Raw genomic sequence first — 18,944 nt, 5'->3', positions numbered from 1 at the left:
CTTCAGTGTGGGCCTGGGTTACTTGGGGGTGTAAGGTCCATCCTTTAGCTTTGTAACCTGATCTCAGCTGTGTGTGTGTGTGTGTGTGTGTGTGTGTGTGTGTGTGTGGTGTGTGGTGTGTGTGATGTGTGGTGTGTGTGTGGTGTGTGTGTGTAGTGTGTGTGGTATGTGGTATGTGTGATGTGTGTGGTGTGTGCAGAATGAGTGGACTAGGAATAGGGAGTGAAAGGTCACTGTATTTTTCAGAGGTAGGGTGAGAGGCATGTAGTGATGAGGGAAAGGTGACAGACCCACACAACAATGTTGCCCTCCTTGCTTTCATAGATAAAAATGGGGACTCTGAGCACCTAGTCACCGTCTCTTTCTTGTTTCCTCGTTACTTTTTTAACACAGTGCTTACAGAAGTACGTTTCACAGAGTCACATGTGAGGATATGAAATGGATACTGAGGCCAGATAAATTAGGAGACGTTGCATTAACAGACACTGAACAATTGACTATAGAAGTTCTCAGAGCCTTGCTACACTGACATGGCCCCTTCCACTCTCCCTCTCTGTAGAGGGAACACAATCAGCACATAAGGGTGATGCGTAAATATTTAGGAACTGATACGACATAGACTCCAACCAATGAGAACAGACCTCACCCCTCACTGCTGGTTCCACTGACACCCTTGACAGTGGGTTCAAACTGAATAGCCACACACACACACACACACACACACACACACACACACACACACACACACACACTTTGCACTGTTCCCCAAAATTTTGAAATTTTGCCCCAGGAATTCTGTTTTCATACGAACTGTCAAGACACACTCTGGCCACCAGGGTCCTGGAGAGAGGCAGCTCTGGCAGTGACTGCTGGTAGCACCGGCTGACAGATTTGACCATAGCTACAGAAGACACAGGTTTCAAAAGACAGATGTCCCTCTGTCCCAGCTGCTCCCGGGACTCTGTCCCTGGTGGGTCAGCAGGTGCCGGTCCAGGTGGTGCTTCCGGCCAAAGCTCTTCTCACAGCGAGGGCAGTGGAAGGGTTTCTCCCCGGTGTGGGTCAGCCAGTGTCTCACGAGGTGGTGCCTTCGGCCGAAGCCCTTCCCACATTCGGTGCACACGTGGCACTTTGGCACTGGGGGGGCAGGCTGCTGTTTCCCAGCTGCAGGGCTCTCTCCAACCTCTTGGGCCTTGTAAGACTTGCCTTCCGCGTGCACTCTCTGGTGACTGGCCAGATGGGAGTTGCATCGAAAATTCTTGCCACATTCAGAACACCTGCTTGGCTTGTCGCGTAGATGGGTTTTCTGGTGCCTGATCAGGTGATGCCTTCGCCCAAAGCTTTTCTCACACTTGAGGCAGCTGTAGGGTCTCTCTCCAGTGTGTGTTTGCTGGTGCCTGGCGAGGTGGGAGCCCCATACAAACTGTTTCCCACACTGCGGGCACGTATGGGGCTTTAAGAGAGAATCCATCCCAGAGCTACACAGAAGGCTTGAGAAGCTGTCTTCCTGAAGAAAGGGTGACCTTGGGAGCATTCCCCTGGAGCCCCTGGGCATGGACTCCCAGCCCTGCTCCTGCCCTGGATTCCAGGGAACAGTATCTTCAGATACACTGGATAACATTCTGGGAGGTTCTGCCTCTAGTTCAGGAGTATCACCCTCATGTTCACTTCCGTCTCCTATGGGGAAGGAAGAAAACCATTCTTAAAAGGAGAGTCCTAGGCCAGGCTGTGGTGGCGCACGCCTTTAATCCCAGCACAGAGCCAGGCGTATCTCTGTGAGTTCGAGGTGAGCCTAGTCTACAGAACGAGGTCCAGGACAGGCACCAAAACTACACAGAGAAACCCTGTCTCAAACCACCTCCTCCCAAAAAACAGACATATTTAGAAGACATCTCTACAATGACTTGGATGCTGACCAACAATAACAACTCTCATCAGGTGCCTCTTATGTGCTTTGACAATCTTTTGCTCTCAGGTGTTAACATATTTAACTGTAATCACTTAGAAATGAGGTCTCACAGGTATGGCCTACTGTAGTGGGTAGCCATTCCAGCTTTGATCTGGAAGTTCCAACCCCCACTGAGACTTCGGTAACTGTCATGCCTACAAGGCGGGGCCGAGAGAGGACCCTGAAGACCCGAGATCCGGATGTGATGTCTCTCTTGGTTCCTGGACCCTGGACGCTGGAGGTAGACCGAGCAGAGTTCTCCAGAGAACACCGCCAGACTGCGCTACACCTTTCCCAGACCCTGTAAACTATCCCTTCACTTGTGAGTTACCCCACAAAACAAACCTCCCTTTTAACTACGTGGAGTGGCCTTAATAATTTCACCAATAGCCTACGACTCAAGCCCACACAGCCTGACTTCAGAGTCTGCCTTCCACACCTTCTGCACCCCAGCCTTGCTTTTGGGGAAGAAAAAAAAGAACTCTGAACTTTTTGTTTAGAGACACAGTAAAGACGACAGGGCAAGAGAGTACTTCTAGGTCCTCACCTGTGTATGTGACCTTCAGGATATCCCTCCCTTCTAAGTCCTGGGGGTCAGGGACCCATTGTTCTTCTCCTCCCTCTAGCTGAGAAAGCATGTCCAGTTTGGGGATCGGAAACCCTGCCAATGGAAAAAGGAAACAGACACACGCCAGCTTAGTCCAACAGCAGTTCTGTACTAATGGACAAAACCGCTTCCTGGGTTCCTCCTTGGGATGCCAAGACACAAGAGTCAGACACAAGCCTCCAGTCACTTCCGTTAAGTCCCTCTCCCTTTTCCTAGAAAACCACATGCTCTTTCTCCGTGAACCAGGTCTCTCCCACTCAAGTCCTCCCAGGCCATGTCCATTCTGGTCATGACTATCCCTCGGACCCGCCGTAAGTCCCACCTGCAGCACCCTCACCTCCCCAGGGTGATGCTCCTGTTCCCAGGGACCTAGCTCCAACTGTCCCTTCTCTGCTCTCTAAGAAGCCTCAAATTCCTACCCAAGATGAACTTCAAGTTTTCACTCCATAGGTTAGCATTATTTTTTAAAAGGATCCCTTGCTTCAACTCTTTTGGGCTTAGCTCCAATATTCTTTCTTTGGCGGAAGCCTGGACAGAGCCGCTGCCGAGGAAAGCCCCCCAGGCAGGCACTATCCAGCAGGTGGTCCCGTCCTCCCAGCCTCTCAGGAAGAGGGAGGTCCTGCTTACTCAGAGAGACGACAATCCCGCAGTTTTCCTGCATGACGTATTCTCCATAAAAGTCTGTCTGAGAGGGATCCAGGCTCCGCCACTCCTCCTGAGAGAAGCACAGTGACACATCCTTGATGGTTACCAGGCCCTGAAACAAGACAGGGGGTTGTCTGTCAGCAGCTGCCCTGATGGACAATCCGATCCCACTCTGCAAGGCTGAGGTAGTCCAGGAAGGAGGGCGAGAGAGGACCCAGGCAAAGATGCCAACAGGTCCCTAGGCAAGGCCCACAGCTTTGGTAGAGAGAAAAAGGGTAAAGAAAGGACGGAGTGAGGATAATGTTCCCGCGAGAGACCGTGAGAAGTCAGAGACGTGACCACCGCCTCACTCCCTCTTTAACTGTAGGCGTCTACTCAGTCTCCTCTTACCTCCTCATTCTTTCCCGTAGACTGTACCACAGCCTCCTTCCTCCAATTGACCTTTTCTGTCAACACAACATGACACGAACAAAACACGCTTACTTCCCGGGTGTGCTGACGACAGCTACGGTACAGTGGTCAAGCCCCAAATCTGGAGCCAGACGACTGTTAGCTCCACCGCTTACCAGGGGTGTTATCCAAAGGCCTCCATCTCTCTCTGCCCCAGTGCTCTCGAAATAAAACGGAAGGCTTGCTTCGTTCTCATGTACATAGTATATATAAAGTGAATAGAAAAGAGGATGCATGATAAATGCTCTGCGAGTGTCTCTATTGCTGACACTAGTCTCTAGACTTGTGCTCTCTTTCCGGTTCTTTGCATTCTTCCTCCTTTTCTTCTCTTCCCTAAAAGCTCCACACTCTACACAACCTTGTCTACTTTATGCTCTTCCAAGCTTTCCTTGGGCCCTCTTTTCTTACTTTTTCCAGGATTTTTTTCTATTTTCTATTTTCTTTTTTTGAGATCAGGTCTTACCATGCTACACAGACTGGCCCCAAATTTTTGGGCTCAGACAACACTTGTGCCTCAGCCTTCCTGGTAATGGGAATTACAGGCAGGCACTCTCATGCATGATTTCAGATTTTCTTCTCAAAAGAAGTTAGTTATTCTGAACTTCCCCACCCATCCCGCAGATGACAAATCCATGATACATCCCTTAGAAACAGAATCTATTCGGTTAGAAACATACCATTAGTGCTCACGGTAACTAACAAGCCAATGGGATGATGCCAAAGCTATGGAAAGGCAACTGGCCCCACCTTGGAGAGGACAAGGGGAGCAGAGCTCACCTGGGATCCGGCTGCAAGGAGGGCAGCTGCCATTTCCCAGTCTCCAGAGTTCCCCTCCTGGGGGACGGCAGGAACCCAGGGAGCAGACTGAGCTGGTCAGGGGAAAGAGGAACCATTAGAGATGAACTACCCAGCTTTCCCAGTGTGTACCGGGACCCGTGCGTGAATCTTCTCAATCTATGCTCACTGGTAAAAACTCAAATGCGTACCTATAGATGTAGAGACCTCCACTCAAAGTGTTCTGTAAGGATTTAGGGACTTTCAGTTAGAAGAGCTGTAGTTTGAATGGACAGTGCTGGATTCTTATCAAGTAAAGTACATATTATTGGCTGTGTTCTCCAACAGGAACGAGTCTCTAGCACTTCCTGAGTCTCCCACATTCAATACCATTAATTATGCACTTGCATGTAGGAGGAATGACTATGTGAGAAACAGAAGAAGCCCATTCGCAGTTTGGAAAATGCAGGACTTCACTGTGTACTGGACAGCAGAGCCCAGGAAAAACAGGCCGGACGCGGTATGGGGTGTGTCCTTCAGTCCAGGGCCATTAGAGTTACTATTATTGCTTGAGACAGAGTCACGCTATGTAGCTCAGGCTGGCCTGGGCCTTGTGGCAATCCTCCTACCTTAGCCTCCAACTAATAAGATCACAGGTGTGAGCAACTGCACCCGGCCAGGTTAGGGATTTTTCATGCCACTTTTCGAGCAGAGACTGGAAGACTTCTATTGCTTCCGAAACACCCTCTGTGTTCTTACCCTTCTCCTGAAGGGACAGTGGCTCCTCTTCAGGACCGCAGTGAAGGTGCTCCAGGGGCCCTGGTGCTGTTCTCCACGGGCCTTCCAGGTTTCCTCTGTTCACCTGGGGCTCTGCTCCACCCAGCTGCACGCTCGCCGACTCCCATCCTGCTCCCAGGGCTGCCGTCTGTTCAGAAAGCATTTCTGCAGCAAGTACAGACTGTGACCTGGAACACGCCAACAGCAGCTACAGAAGAGGGTGACACACCAAAGGTCATTTCCGAGGACAGTTCCCACGGCCAAGGATGAACAGTAAGAGGAGGCCGACAGAAGACGAACTTGCAAAGCTCGTCATTGGTTCATGGTGTGAGCCAACACCTTCCTGGAGGAACTTAGGAGCTGACCGGGGCTACACAGTCAAAGCGCTGTCATTTTGGGGACCTCATGCTATAAACAGAACATCCCCGAGGACTGCAAGAACTTCACTTAGAAATAAAAGAACAATCCTGAAAACCCAGAGGTTTGTCCTTGGGTTTTCTATCATTGTATTTCTATCATTCAAAGTGCAGTAAATGTGGGGGAAATGCAGGAAGAAATGCCTTCAGCAAAGATGGGTGCGATCGTACCTAGAGATTCTGTGCCACAAATTACGATCTCATCAACTGATTTAGAAGTCCCACGGGGGGGGGGGGGCGGGGGGGGCCTGTCATGAGCACCTGTTCTTTCTTTCAGACGCTGAACCAGATAGCGTCTCCCTTAAGAAAAGCCTCAGCGAAGGGACATATGATCTGTCACTCTTAACGCAGGAAATGAGAACTGGTAGACACACAGCAGCAAGACAAGTAGCCTGGCGAGCTGGAAAGTGAGGTCTAAGTACCCAGCACGGCCCTAACTGAGAAGTGAAACTGCAGGCCAGCAAGGGGCTGAAGTTTAATTGGAGAAGGAGGAAAGAACAGAGCGTGGACAAGAGATGGGAGCCAGGGAAGCAGTGTTATTAACACATCCTTTGGGGGAATTAGCAGCCCCGTGGTCTGAAATGCAAAGACACACTTGTTTGATAGGCACTAGTCACAGGACATTATTTTAAAAAAAAATGTATCCAACTCCAAGAATCATACGCAGAAGCCAGGATTTGTTCACTGGAAGAAATTCAAGTCAAGAAAGGGATAGGAAACACAGCCCCTAGAAAAGCTAAAATCACTGGACACAGTTTTGGCTTGTCAAGCAACAGAAGGCTGACCAGTCACACCACCCGTAAACATCTCTGTGTACAAAACAGAAGAAACGGGTTTGGGGCACAATAAAGAGATTTAGGTGAGTTAGTTTTTTGTTTTGTTTCGTTTTTTTTAAGACTCAGTCCTACAGAGCATATGACCAAGCTTGTACTCTGAACATTTTTAGAACAAGACAGGTCCCATTTGAGAATGACTGCAGAACAACTTCCTGCTTGGCCATCTATTTTTGTGACTCTTATTCAATGCTCAAGTAGACAGAGCCACCAAAAATCTCCCAAGAAGGGGTCAGGGTTTTGGTAACTATTTTGGCTCCCGTGGACATTCAATTACCCAGGAGGCTGGGAAAGGCTCCCACTGACCCCGGGCCGCTTACTTCCTGGTCTATTTTTCATTGACAAAAGATTTCTAAGCACAATGTACAGGAAGAACAAATTCCTCTTTAATCTTTGAAGCCCAAAGATGGCTTTGGAGCCTCATGGATACATCCTGGACTGATAACCAGTTTATGTGTTCTCCCCTTCAGAGACTTCTCATGAGAAAGGAATAGAGAATGGAGTGGGAATATGGGGGAAACATCAATTTTAGCTGTCCTCTGAATTTCAGCCCCTGTGTTCTTTTCACTTTTAAATGCCCGGGGCACCAACTGCCCTTCTTCACCTTAAGCCTTCCTTGCTCTCTGGCTGCCTGGGCAAGCACTCCAACAGGTCTCACGTCCGGCGCAGTACCTGGACACCTGTCTCAAACCCATTTCCCTATCATCTCTCGGCAGAAAAGTCCTCTGCGGAAGCCTTTCTGAAGAGCCCACTGGGCCGGCTGGACGGCGACAGAAAAACCTTTGGGAACGCTGTCCAAACAGCAAAGGAAGGTGTGGATAACTGTCCCCTGCCTGCGTTCCCTAAGGAGATCGTGACAGGGCCAGCCCCTAGCTGCAGCCTTAACCTGTTTCTTCCCTTCCTTTTCCCTAGTTCAGGATCATCCCAAGCTGGAGCCCAAGCCCAGGTTCTTGGGCTTTCCTTTCCTGTTTGCTTATGCATCTGGGAGGCAGGGCACCCGCAGAAAGAAGTTTTTTGCAGCGAGTTCTGTTGGACAGAGACAGGGCCGTGGTATCCAAGAGTGGCCCAAGGGCACAGGGACAAGAGTGGCTCCAGTGGCCCCTCCGCGGGTGTGGCACAGCTGGGGCCTGGAGCCCGCAGCGAGTAAGGTTTCTTCTCTCCGGGTCACAGCACCCCGGGGAGGGTCAGATTTCAGAAGACTCGGAGCGCGGCAGAACCGGAGCCGGCACAGCGGGGCCAGAAAACAGGTTCCCGCGAGCCGGGTGCCGCGGGCGTCCGCGCCAGTGACAGCAGCGGGACCAGGCACGCAAGCATCGAGGCCACCGTCCCCACCGGCCAGGCCGGCTCCCCCACCCCAGTGCGCCCGCCCGCGCCCCGGCCCCACTCACCCGGGCTCGGCCCCCTTGGTGCTGCCTCCCGCCGGGCGCGGCCGAGCCCGCGGCCCGCACAGCCAGCGACAGGCGACAGCGGCCGGTGCGGGGCGGGCACAGGAAATCCCGCCGCTTCCGGGCTCCGCGGTGCGGGCGGGGGTGGGCGCGGGCTCAGGGGACAGCTGCACCCGTGCTCCGGTGGCCGCAGCAGCCCCGGGGCGCGCTGCTCCCGGGGTCCCGCCCACAGCCCATGCCTCCGATCGCCCACCACGCGGGGCTGCCCAAGCGGGCTAGTACCCTCCGGCTAGCCCACGCGACAGCCAAGCCCGGCTGGAGAGAGCACCACCGAGGACAGTGGACTCGGAAGGACGCCTTCCTTCACATTGGCTCCACCAAGATGGTGCTGTGTGAAGGGGGCTGTGCTGCTGCATTGCCTTCTGATCTGGAGAAACATGGGTGGCCAACGGGCAGGCCACATTTAGAAGATTTAATCTAAAAAAAAATGTAATATGTAAACTACGTTGGGTTGAGTATGTTAATTTCGTACATTACAAGTGTGACTTGCACTACGCTTCTTTTGGGCATTTCTACCTGAAAGCATTAAGATGGACGTGACTGGAGAAGACTGGAAAGGCCTACAAAGCAGATAATGGTAGAACCTGCTTGTAAATGATACAGTCACAAGGTTTTATCAAAATCATTCTGCAGAATCTTATAGCACGGACTTTAAATGGCTCAAGGCAGGGCCCATGTGACAGGCGCTCCTTTAATAGGCATGAACTCGCTGCTAAATGTCATCCATTGTAAATACATGTTAGAAATCAAAGAAAGAACTGTCAGGGGAGGCACGTGTCAATGGCTATTTGCCATAAATTATAACGTGATATATGGTTTTAAAAATCTACCCTGAGCTGGGAGCCAAAACAAGTGATTGTCTCTGGGAGGGAGGTTAGAGACTCACGAAATTGGCGGAGGAGCAGAAAGGGCAGGATAGAGAGGAGACTAGGCTAGACCTTCAGCCAGGATCAGGCATAGACTGCACTCTAGGAGCAGCTCACGAGATGTGTGGGAATGATAGGACCAGAATGTCTGCACTCTAGGAGCGGCTAACCGGATATGTGGGCGTGACAGGACCAGAATGTCCTCAGCCCCAGAGCAGGGTCAGGGGTTCTCACTTATGCACCGTGAGATGTGCTAATCAGTATAAGCCGGCACAACATCTCAGAGTGGCTGGACTGGTAAAGGTCCATTTACAACGTGCTGTGAGTTGGCTGAGACCGGTGGAGGAGGTCTGCTCTTTGCACTCATGAAACACCTTTCCTCTAGTGTTTCCACTATCTCAAGTGGCCTTAGAGTCATCCCGTCTATGGGTAAGACACAGGAAGAAAGCCGTGGCTGAATTATCAGTAGTATTGGGGGCCGATTCTGGAAATGTTGTACTTATTTTTCCTTGTTACCGAAATTCATGCATCTACTTACATGGCCACAAGTAAACCTAGGGTGGCTGTGACGTGAAGTGTGTATGCCTGATAGACTCTATGCTTCTGATGCTTGGTGAACATACCGGAATGCCTAAGCCTAACTTTATCTGAAAAGCCTGTTAGGAGAAGCTGGTAAACGTTCTAACAGCTGCCATGCTCATTTTCCCCCTGGGAGTAGGGGCACTGTGAGATACCACCTACCATCCTACATCCTAAAAGAAGCAAAATAGGTTTAAATCTAATGAAGCGGGGCACTAATAGTCAGTGAACGTCTATTTTATGCCAAGACACTATCTTAAATATCACAATTATGTTTTGCTTTGACTGTTCCACCTCCTTAACAATCAACCAACCAACCCTGTCAAGTGTAGCTATTATCTCCACATCACTTCAGGGGCATGGAGTGAAAGTAGAATGTACAAAATAAAAAAATTGAGCCCTGGTCTACCCTCTGACCTGGTGCACCTGTCGCTGGGACGGTGTCTTATTATCTCTCACCATAGTTACATGGAAGTCCAAACATCGTGCCACATTGCAGGTGGTAACTAAGTATGTGGAGAAGAGCAAGCAGAAGTCTCCACCTTTTAAAAGGTTTCTGACAGAAGGGTTTGGAGATCGGCTTTGGAGGTGGGAATGGAAGAAGGGCATTGCAGACCGTTCAGAGGGTGCTAATGAACGTGCTGGTGGTATGGGAAGTTCACAGACATAGGGATGTCCCTCTAGAGCAGAAAAGAAACAAAGTAGGAAGCTGGTGGAGTGGGTCAAGGGTTTTAGTTTAATTTCCTGTGTCAGGAGATTTCTCTGAGTCACTATCCATGTGTTTATATAGAAATGATGTCACTATCCATGTGTTTATATGGAAATTATGTATCTGATGGTTCTTAGTATGTCCTTATTATTATTATGGTTCTTATTATTTAGAACCTGATAGTCCTAGCTTGCCTTTTGATGAAACTCTGTTTTAAAAAAATGGATAAATTGTCCTACAGTTGGATTCTAATATGTGGAACACAGACTTCCTCAGAATGTAGCAGTTCTTCCTGGGCACAGGGAGAGGTTCTCAGTCCTCAGGAAAACTTCCAAATGTCTTAGGTGAGCAGTCTGTGTGTGTCAGCCCTGGCTCCTCCATCTTTGTGCGTCAGCCCTGGATCCTCCATCTTTGTGCATCAGCCTTGGATCCTCCATCTTTGTGTGTCAGCCCGTAAGTATTCAGCAGTGGGGAAATTTACAAATTCTTGGTGCCTCTGCTCCTCCACCCCTCACGCCCAAAGATTCTAGTCTAGAACAGAATCTTTGAGCGATGTCTTTGTTACTTCTCCGTCCTTGGCAATTCTCACTGCTGGAGTCACTTCTCTCTTAGGAAGCAAAGATATAAATAAGTAAACATTCAAAAATATCACACAGGAAAAGCACAGGGACATAGAAAATAGATTTTAACCCCTCCCCCCCAAAAAACCGCATGCTTTGATTTCAAACACTTTTAAACCTCTTGCAAGGCCCAGATAGTACGGTTAGAATTGTGCCATAATAATATCAATCCAGGAGAAACGGAGGGGCTCAGCGTAGAGTGCTTGTTGAGCATGCAAGAAACCCTGGGATCCATATTCAACTCTACCCCACCGAAACAAAATAAACAAACAAAGGAAAAAAGGCTGGAAAGGAAAGCCTGGTCAGCTCTTCGTTAGTTGTCTAGAAGCACTTGGTATTGTTTGCCAGTGGTAGCAAGGTTGAGATTTAGGCTGGGCAGTGATGAGGAAATAATAGTCTTGGGGTGCCGGGGTCAGGGTAAGGACAACTGTCCATGGTTTCTATGATCTGGTCCAGGAAGAGAGTGGGGAGGGAGGTTTGTCTATGGGAGCGGGCATCCACATGCTGAGGGTCGATTGCATTTGACCATATTAGTTTTCTTTTCCCTTAACGTCTCAAAGATGAAGCATCATAAAATATGGGGCCAAAAACAGGACCTGGTCTTCAAGGGGAAGTTCATATCCTCCATTTTTCTAACCAATATGCCTGTCTAAAGTTCAAGACTGACCTTATACCACCTACGAAGGTCACGACCTGGTGTTGCTTTGGAAATATAGGTTTTTAAGAGAAGTTTCAGCTCTATTCAAATTGGTTGGTTGGTTTTTATTTAAACTGGGATTTTTCGGTCAGCACTTGAGGTTGACTTAGCTGTTACTCCTCTTACCTGACCCCAACCAACGAAATACCACTATTTCTCACGTTCTCAGCTGACGGCAGTTTCCTCCTACTTCTGTGCACATGGAGTCAGTCAAACCAGTTTTGCCCCAATCAGCCCCAAAGCCCTACTCTAGCTCCTTTTGATAGGTATCCTGTGTTGCCCATGAGGGCTTCCTTCAGTCCATTCTTAGCATGTGGACCTTCCCTGTTTTGTTTCGGCTTGGGGTTTTTCGTTTGTTTGTTTTTGTTTGTTTGTTTATCTCCTTTAGTGCACATATCTAGAACCCATTTACTAGAAAAAGAAATTTCTGATTCTGTGAATTCTCACATACAGTACTTACCTATCCCACCATTTTGTCATCAAGACACAAAGGGGGTTCAGTTTTTCTTTCATTTCAGCCAGACCCTCTAGAGAGGCATACTGACTGTCACCAGGTTCTACAAAGAGTGACATAAACTTGAAAAAGATGAGCTGACACACAAGTGTCCCTTCACTGTTTTCAGGAAGGATTGATTCTGTCTCACTGTCGACTTCTAGCCCACTTTACCCCTCCCTTTAGACACCACTGCCAGCTACACCTTCCTGAAGGCACTCGACCTCAGAGCTGGTATTTAAGACCTACAATAGTAGCCTGGGTTTTAGGGTAAAGCCTCTTGGGTACCCTGGTAATTTTCTTATTGCTTACTAACACCTTTGCTATTTCAGAGGCACAAATGTTAGAACACTATGAGCTCCTTCTGCAACAGGCCTTTCTACAGATTCAAGAAGGTGTTTTGTTTGTTTGTTTGTTTGTTTCCCTTTATCCTGACTTTCATTGAGCCAGCTTTCTTCTGCAGGATTGAACTGTGATTCAAATTCATGGAGGGGTCCTGGGGAGCAGCTGAGGTTTCCCACCATGAGAGGCCAGGACACTGCTCAACACGACGCCTGAGTTGAAATAGAAGCCCAGGATTGAAGGGATCATGGAGAGAAGTTGAGACTTGGCACCATGTAGCAGGGTCAGAGTACCAGAAGAGAGCCCAGAGCAGGCTATTGGTAGGTGCAGTTACAGTGGAGACCCCCAAAATTTTGGAGGTGTCCATACCGTGGGATGACTGCCAAGGAAAGCAGAAGCTGTGGAGTAGAGCCAGCCTGAGCCAAGGAGGCAAGCTGTGTGTGTGTTCTGTGGGTGGCCACCCAAACCCTTCGGAACCCAGAGGATCACAAGTGAGCCCCTGGAGTCTGACACTGGGCTTCACACTGTTGGAGTTTGGTTTTGCTTTGGTTTGATTGTGACTGTGTACCCCATTCTTCCCTCTGGGAGTAAGAAAGCATGTAACTTATTTTACAGGAGCTCACAATTAAAAGACTTTGGGGTTTTAGAGAGTCTTCGGAATTTTACAGGTAATTTGGAATTTTAGAGAGACTTTGGCTGTCTTAGAGAAACTTTGGATATTTTCAAGGAACTTTGAACTTTGAAAAAGACTTTCGGTATTTTCTAAAGAGACTAAAATTTTAAAGTGTTTTAATTTTTAAAGATAGTGGGACTTTTAAAAGTTGGGATATTTTATATTGTGATATTAATATTAACATCCCATCTTGGGGATGAACAAGAAAGAAAAGGTTACGATTTAGTGGTGATGTGTTCATGTGTCAAGTTGACAGGGGTCAATTGTGCTGTCTAGTTTTATATCACACCATATATGAGGTCATTTCCATAATGGACTTTAACTTCTTCGTTTTAAAAATGAAAAGAATGTGCTGCTGAGGCTCTCACAGCAAAGCCATGCCAAGGTTGGGGCAGGACTAGTATTTGAACTAGCTTGTCTACCTCTTAGTGTACTGCCCTTCATGGGTTTTTTTATTCTGAGACTGAGTGCCATGTTGTTTTAAATCATATGCAGCTTCTCTGAATGATGTCTTCCTATCACTTGGCTGTCATATTCAGTCAGTGGACTCTACAGTTCAGCGTCAGCTGCTGTAGACGCAGAAAGAGCAGAAAGACAGAGTCCGAACCACAGTTTGAAACCTGGCCTGCACATTCCATTAGTTTCATTTGAGTAAAGTTCTGTTTCAAAGGCTTATCATTTGTCAAATTGAGTGATTGAAATACTTTTATAATAATATAAGTAGTAATAGAATTTTATAGTGTAATTATATAATGTCATATATAATAGTAGTTTTATAAATAGAAGTAGCCATTGAAATGGCAATATAACCCATGACAATGTACAAAAAAAAAACCAAATATATATGAAGGCTAACATAAAATTTTGAAAACTAGAAATTATTTGTCTACTGAACAATATGATGATATGGGTTGGGAGAGGGCCCAGTGGATATTTGTGCAAGTCTGAGGATTGGGGTTTAGGATACCAGAACCCACAAAAAAAGTCCGGCAGGTTTGGTGGCCTCCTGTAATCCAAGAACTCAGGAGGCAGAGATAGGGAATGCCTGAGGCAAGCTAGTCAGCTAGGCTAACCAGAATCAGTGAGTTCTAGGCTCAACATGAGCCCCTGCTTCAGTAAATAAATAAACTGGAGAGCAATCCAGAAAGACATCAGGCATCCACTTCGAGTCTTCACCTGTGCATGCGCACATTGCATGCATGCTCCCACCCCCAACCCTCACACACAATGCAAAAGTAGGACCAAGACTCACGAGACCTTGGTATGCATCTGAACTGTGCTGCTGGCCAGCGCCTGGCTTTGAGCAAGGAGGCAGATCTGAACACAAATTCTCACATCCGAGCTATCATTGGTGGATGGTTGCACATTTTAGTTCAGTCTAAACATGCTGCTGAGCTCAGGCTAGTGCCCCACCCCCACCCCCACCCCCACCCAACCCCCACCCCTACTGTCTTCACAGCACTTTCCCACTCTGCTAGTTCAGCATCTCTCTACAGCATCACCCCCTGGGCTTTGGATCCAGCATGGAGCTTTACTGGTACTGCCTTTGGTTACAGGGTCTCCTGCAGTGATTTATAGCTCCTCAAATTTTTGGGGTGAAACTGAAGTAATGGGTGATCGGACACCCTGAAATCCTATGCTTATAGTATCAATATGATAGTAAATATCCACTCAACTTATAATTAAAGACTTGAAAACTCAAACCGGATGAAGACACTTTCTTCATACATCTGGAAATGAGCTGTTTTCATATAATGTGTGAGGTGAGCAGACCTTGGAGAGACCTTTCTGCACGTAAATGTTGGTAGCATGTATCTGTGTTTGATGCTGTGGGGAACAGGATAATTTATCCTAAGCAAAATTATTCAAAAGCAGGGGAAAACTGCATGTGAAAAGTGTGTATTTCAGCATTATTTAGGCAGTTTCACTAAAATTATAATGACTGGAGTAGACATTTTAGTTGAAACACATGGCAGACTACTTTTAATGATTAAACTGATTATAGAGCAGAGACATAGATATTGATATAAAGGCCATGAAATCGTTTAGATTTATTAAATTATATAAAACATATACACAGTAGGGTCCCTATAAGAAAAATGAAAAACATGAGTGGCTGAGTTGTAAGGATAGTAAAACTGATGCTCAGTTTTAAAATTTACAGTTTCCAAAAAATATGCTTTATATGATTTCAGTGAAAAGTTCCTCTTGAGGGAAGGGTAGTATACAACTCCACATTCTAGCGTTGGCTAAGCCGGATCCCGCTAAGTAGCGTATAGCTCCTCACCACCCTGCTTCCATCCGCACGCTGCCCAAGAAAATTCAACCAGATGGAGAAGTCAGTGTTCGAGGCAGAAGCTTAGCTGCTCACTTAAGACTAGAAAAGCCTCCGGCAGCTGGATTTCTTCTGTCAGTCACTCCGTCTTTTGCCTGCCTTCCTCTCTGGAAGTTCCCCAGCGTCAGATCTGTGGTCTGCGGAAGAGGCCCCTGGGAAGCTTGGAGGCAGGTGTTTCTCTGTATTGAAACCCCTGGTAGGGAGGGCCAGAAAGGCTTCCGACTGGAACAGAGCATCTGGAATAAGCATGCTGTGCGCTGAGAAGGAAGGAGTCCAAAGACGCGCTTCTCCCTCGCTCAGTCTGGCTGTGTACTGTGTGATCTCTTTAATAAATATTTATAGACACCTGGTGTTTGGGATTTTAGATAATGGAAACTTCTAAAAAAGTCTTGTTTGTGTCAAAGAAAATAAAAAACAAGGCCTGTAGATTGTGTTTTATCTCCAACAGTTTCTGAGGAGCTGAACCATCAGGCGGTTTTCTACAGATTCAGAATTTCTTGAGACTAGAGCTCTAAACTAAGCAACTCCTGAAATGATTTCAGACCAAGGTGTTGGCATTTAGACAGGAGACTCCAAATGCTCCAAAATACTCCAAAGTTATTGGCACCATAATTTGGGACTGCTCGTGCTGACTTATGCAGCTTCCCACAGGGAGAGCTGCCCTCCCCACTCAGTCCCAAAGAAATCTGATCAATGACAGACATGGTAGAAGGTAGATCGATAAAGTGCCAGACAGTTGGACTTCCTATGATATGCCAGCTCTGCTGTGCCCTACTTTGTGAATTCAGGTGTCTCTTCCTCCTCTTCCTCCTCCTCTCCCTCTTCCTCCTCTTCCTCCTCTTCCTCGAAGGTAGATCGATAAAGTGCCAGACAGTTGGACTTCCTACGATATGCCAACTCTGCCGTGCCCTACTTTGTGAATTCAAGTGTCTCTTCCTCCTCTTCCTCCTCCTCCTCTTCCTCCTCCTCTTCCTCCTCCTCCTCTTCCTCCTCCTCCTCCTCCTCTTCCTCCTCCTCTTCCTCCTCCTTCTCTTCTTCCTCTTCCTCCTACTCCTCCTCTTCCCACTCCTCTTCAAACCCAGGACCTCACGTACTTTAAGCAGAACTCTCCACCTGCTTTATGTGCCTGGTCCTCTACTCCCTCAAGCTGAGCTCCCACCGCTGTGAAAGTTTTGGGACTTGTTACGCCTGGACCTGGGTAAGGATGGAGGAGCTGGAAGAGCAGGTGTCTGCCGTCTGCTTCACATTGGAGGAAATGACGTGGAATGCGCCAAGAATTCTATCATGTCTCAGACGTTGGTTTTCTTTCCCAATCAAATAAAAACTGTGTGGTGAATGACATAAGCAACAGTGAGCATGTGTTTAGTTTTGAATAAACACTAAAATATTGGCAGGCATGCATTCTATTGGATAATACTAAAATGTTGGCATGGGTGCATTCTGATTGGGTAAACACTAAAATGTTGGCACACTGATTGGGTAAACACTAAAATGTTGGCATGGATGCATTCTGATTGGATAATACTAAGATACTGGCATGGGTGCATTCTGATTGGATAATACTAAAATGTTGGCATGGGTGCGTTCTAACATGAGTGAGTGCTTGCTAAGCTCTGGCCATCTTCGTTGTCTTCTTCCTGTTTCGTCTTTTACCTCTTTTGCGTCTAAGGATGCTCCTGGCCAATCTGTGTGACTTTAATGCTTTATTTTTAATGTTTTTTTCCTGCTTGGTTCCCCTATGTCAGGCTGGCTGTGGGTGGGTGAATAAATACTTGTGGGTGCTGCTTGTCTGGGTACTAGGTCATATTCACAGAGGAAGTAACAGTATGTGGGGAGGGGGTCTTCTTTGGTCTTTAAATTATAACTCAAAGAACGGTTACTCAGAGATCATCCTGTTCATTGCCTGGCTCTGCTACACAGCGGGGTAACTAGTTGGCAGTGTGGTTGATTGACACTTTCTAAAAGGGAGGATTCGGGGTATGTAATATCTTCTCCACAGAGCTCCAGCAGAAAACCCAATGACGGCCACTGGAGGAGCTTTTCCTTCTCCATGTTATCATGCTATCTACCCACTTATCTCACTGTGGAGAGACGAGCATTGGCCTCATTGGCTTGTTTTGTTCCTTGTATGAACAGCAATAGCTGTGTTTGGCATACCTGCAAGAAAGTAAATTCTCTTCTAGACAGCATGATTTTGCTCGGGTCCCAGTGTCCTTCAGAAAACACTTACCCTGACACTCCAGTCCTGGCCCACTTTACATTTTTCCTTTAATTTGCCTGCAGCCTTAGGAATGAAAAGCAGCTTGTCAGAGACAAGCCCACCTTTTCTCAAGGATCATAGCGTGGCCATCTTAGGGCCTAAGACAAAGAACCAGAGAGAATTCACCACACCACCTTATTGTAATTATCTGCACGGAGCTGGTGACTGTTTGATATTTCATTATCTAGTCATCTCTGGTCTGACTTCTTAGGCTGTGGCAACAGAACCTGTCAGTATGTGGAACAAAGTTGGCTTTGTGTGAAACCACACTGTCACTGAGAAGTGATGAATTGTGGGTGTCCATTTAAAAATCCCGTTACAAGCAAGTGTCTCCACAAGCACTCCAGTCTCTCAGATGAGATAATGTCTAGAAATGTAGCTGCAGAGAGACTGCTGAAATAACTTATCTTTTACCTTCCTTCCTTCCTTCCTTCCTTCCTTCCTTTCTTTCTTTCTTTATTTATTTATTTATTTTGGTTTTTCGAGACAGAGTTTCTCTGTATAGCTTTGGCTGTGCTAGAATTCATTCTGTAGACCAGGCTGGCCTCGAACTCACAGAGATCTACCTGCCTCTGCGTGGGATTAAAGGCATGTGCCATCTAGCCGGGCAGTGGTGGCGCACGCCTTTAATCCCAGCACTCAGGAGGCAGAGCCAGGCGGATCTTTGTGAGTTCAAGGCCAGCCTGGTCTACAGAGCGAGATCCAGGAAAGGTGCAAAGCTACACAGAGAAACCCTGTCTCGAAAAACCAAAAAAAAAAAAAAAAAAAAAAAAAAAAAGGCATGTGCTGCCACCACCACCCAGCTTCTATTTTTCTTGACTGGGTTTTAAACTTTTCTTTAAAAGTCCATCCAAAAGCTGACTGTAATACCACATCATTTGCATGGTTTTAATAATTTACTCAGTACCACATCACTTGCATGGTTTTAATAATTTACTCAGGTATTTCATGTGCAGTGTTCAGCATACACTATCTGTTGGTTATTATTAGTTGTCTATGCTATACATTGCCTGAATTTTTTGGGGGGAGGGGGGGTTTTGGAGCTGAGGATTGAACCCAGGGCCTTGTGCTTGCTAGGCAAGTGCTCTACCACTGAGCTAAATCCCCAACCCCATTGCCTGAATTTTGACCCATCACTATTACCAAAAAGGAAGCAACAGTTATTTTAAAATTACTTGTAACTAGTATTCAAAAGAATTGGTATCATTAGGATATCTTCACACATTCAAATCATATACTTTACTTATACTCATGCCTCATCTCTAATTAGTTCCCTTCCTCCCCACTAATGGCTCCCCCACAAAGAGTCATTTGGAGGCAGTTAGATTGTATTAGTAAACAGAGAAATAAAGACCAAACCAAAGAATGAGAAATGGAGTCAGTGGGGGGATAATACCTCTGACAGCCGTGTTGTAGGTGATCCCAAAGACAAAATACAGACGAAGGGAGAGGAAAGAGAAAAGTGTCCCAAGAGCTAG

General features: G+C 47.2%; 1 protein-coding gene across 3 annotated transcripts; it reads right to left on the bottom strand.

Annotated features, from left to right (window-relative positions):
* Nucleotides 1-782: 782 nt before the first annotated feature.
* On the bottom strand, nt 783-5,392 carry Znf641 (zinc finger protein 641). 3 transcript variants are annotated; one of them, XM_059247565.1, is made up of 5 exons: nt 5,181-5,392; nt 4,425-4,516; nt 3,180-3,309; nt 2,493-2,606; nt 783-1,674 (listed from the first exon to the last, which is right to left on the bottom strand). In XM_059247565.1, the coding sequence occupies exons 1-5, from the start codon at nt 5,359-5,361 to the stop codon at nt 920-922; spliced, it is 1,272 nt and encodes a 423-aa protein (XP_059103548.1). In that variant the 5' UTR covers nt 5,362-5,392; the 3' UTR covers nt 783-919. The 3 variants fall into 3 exon arrangements, with proteins under 3 accessions (XP_059103548.1, XP_059103547.1, XP_059103546.1); XM_059247564.1 differs by lacking the exons at nt 4,425-4,516; nt 5,181-5,392 and adding exons at nt 3,588-3,643; nt 3,764-4,365; XM_059247563.1 differs by lacking the exons at nt 4,425-4,516; nt 5,181-5,392 and adding an exon at nt 3,588-4,365.
* Between the last annotated feature and the right edge of the window lie 13,552 nt (nt 5,393-18,944).

Source organism: Peromyscus eremicus, chromosome 20 (assembly GCF_949786415.1).
Source record: "Peromyscus eremicus chromosome 20, PerEre_H2_v1, whole genome shotgun sequence".
Taxonomy (NCBI): domain Eukaryota; kingdom Metazoa; phylum Chordata; class Mammalia; order Rodentia; family Cricetidae; genus Peromyscus; species Peromyscus eremicus.
This window is presented reverse-complemented; position numbering and strand designations above follow the sequence as displayed.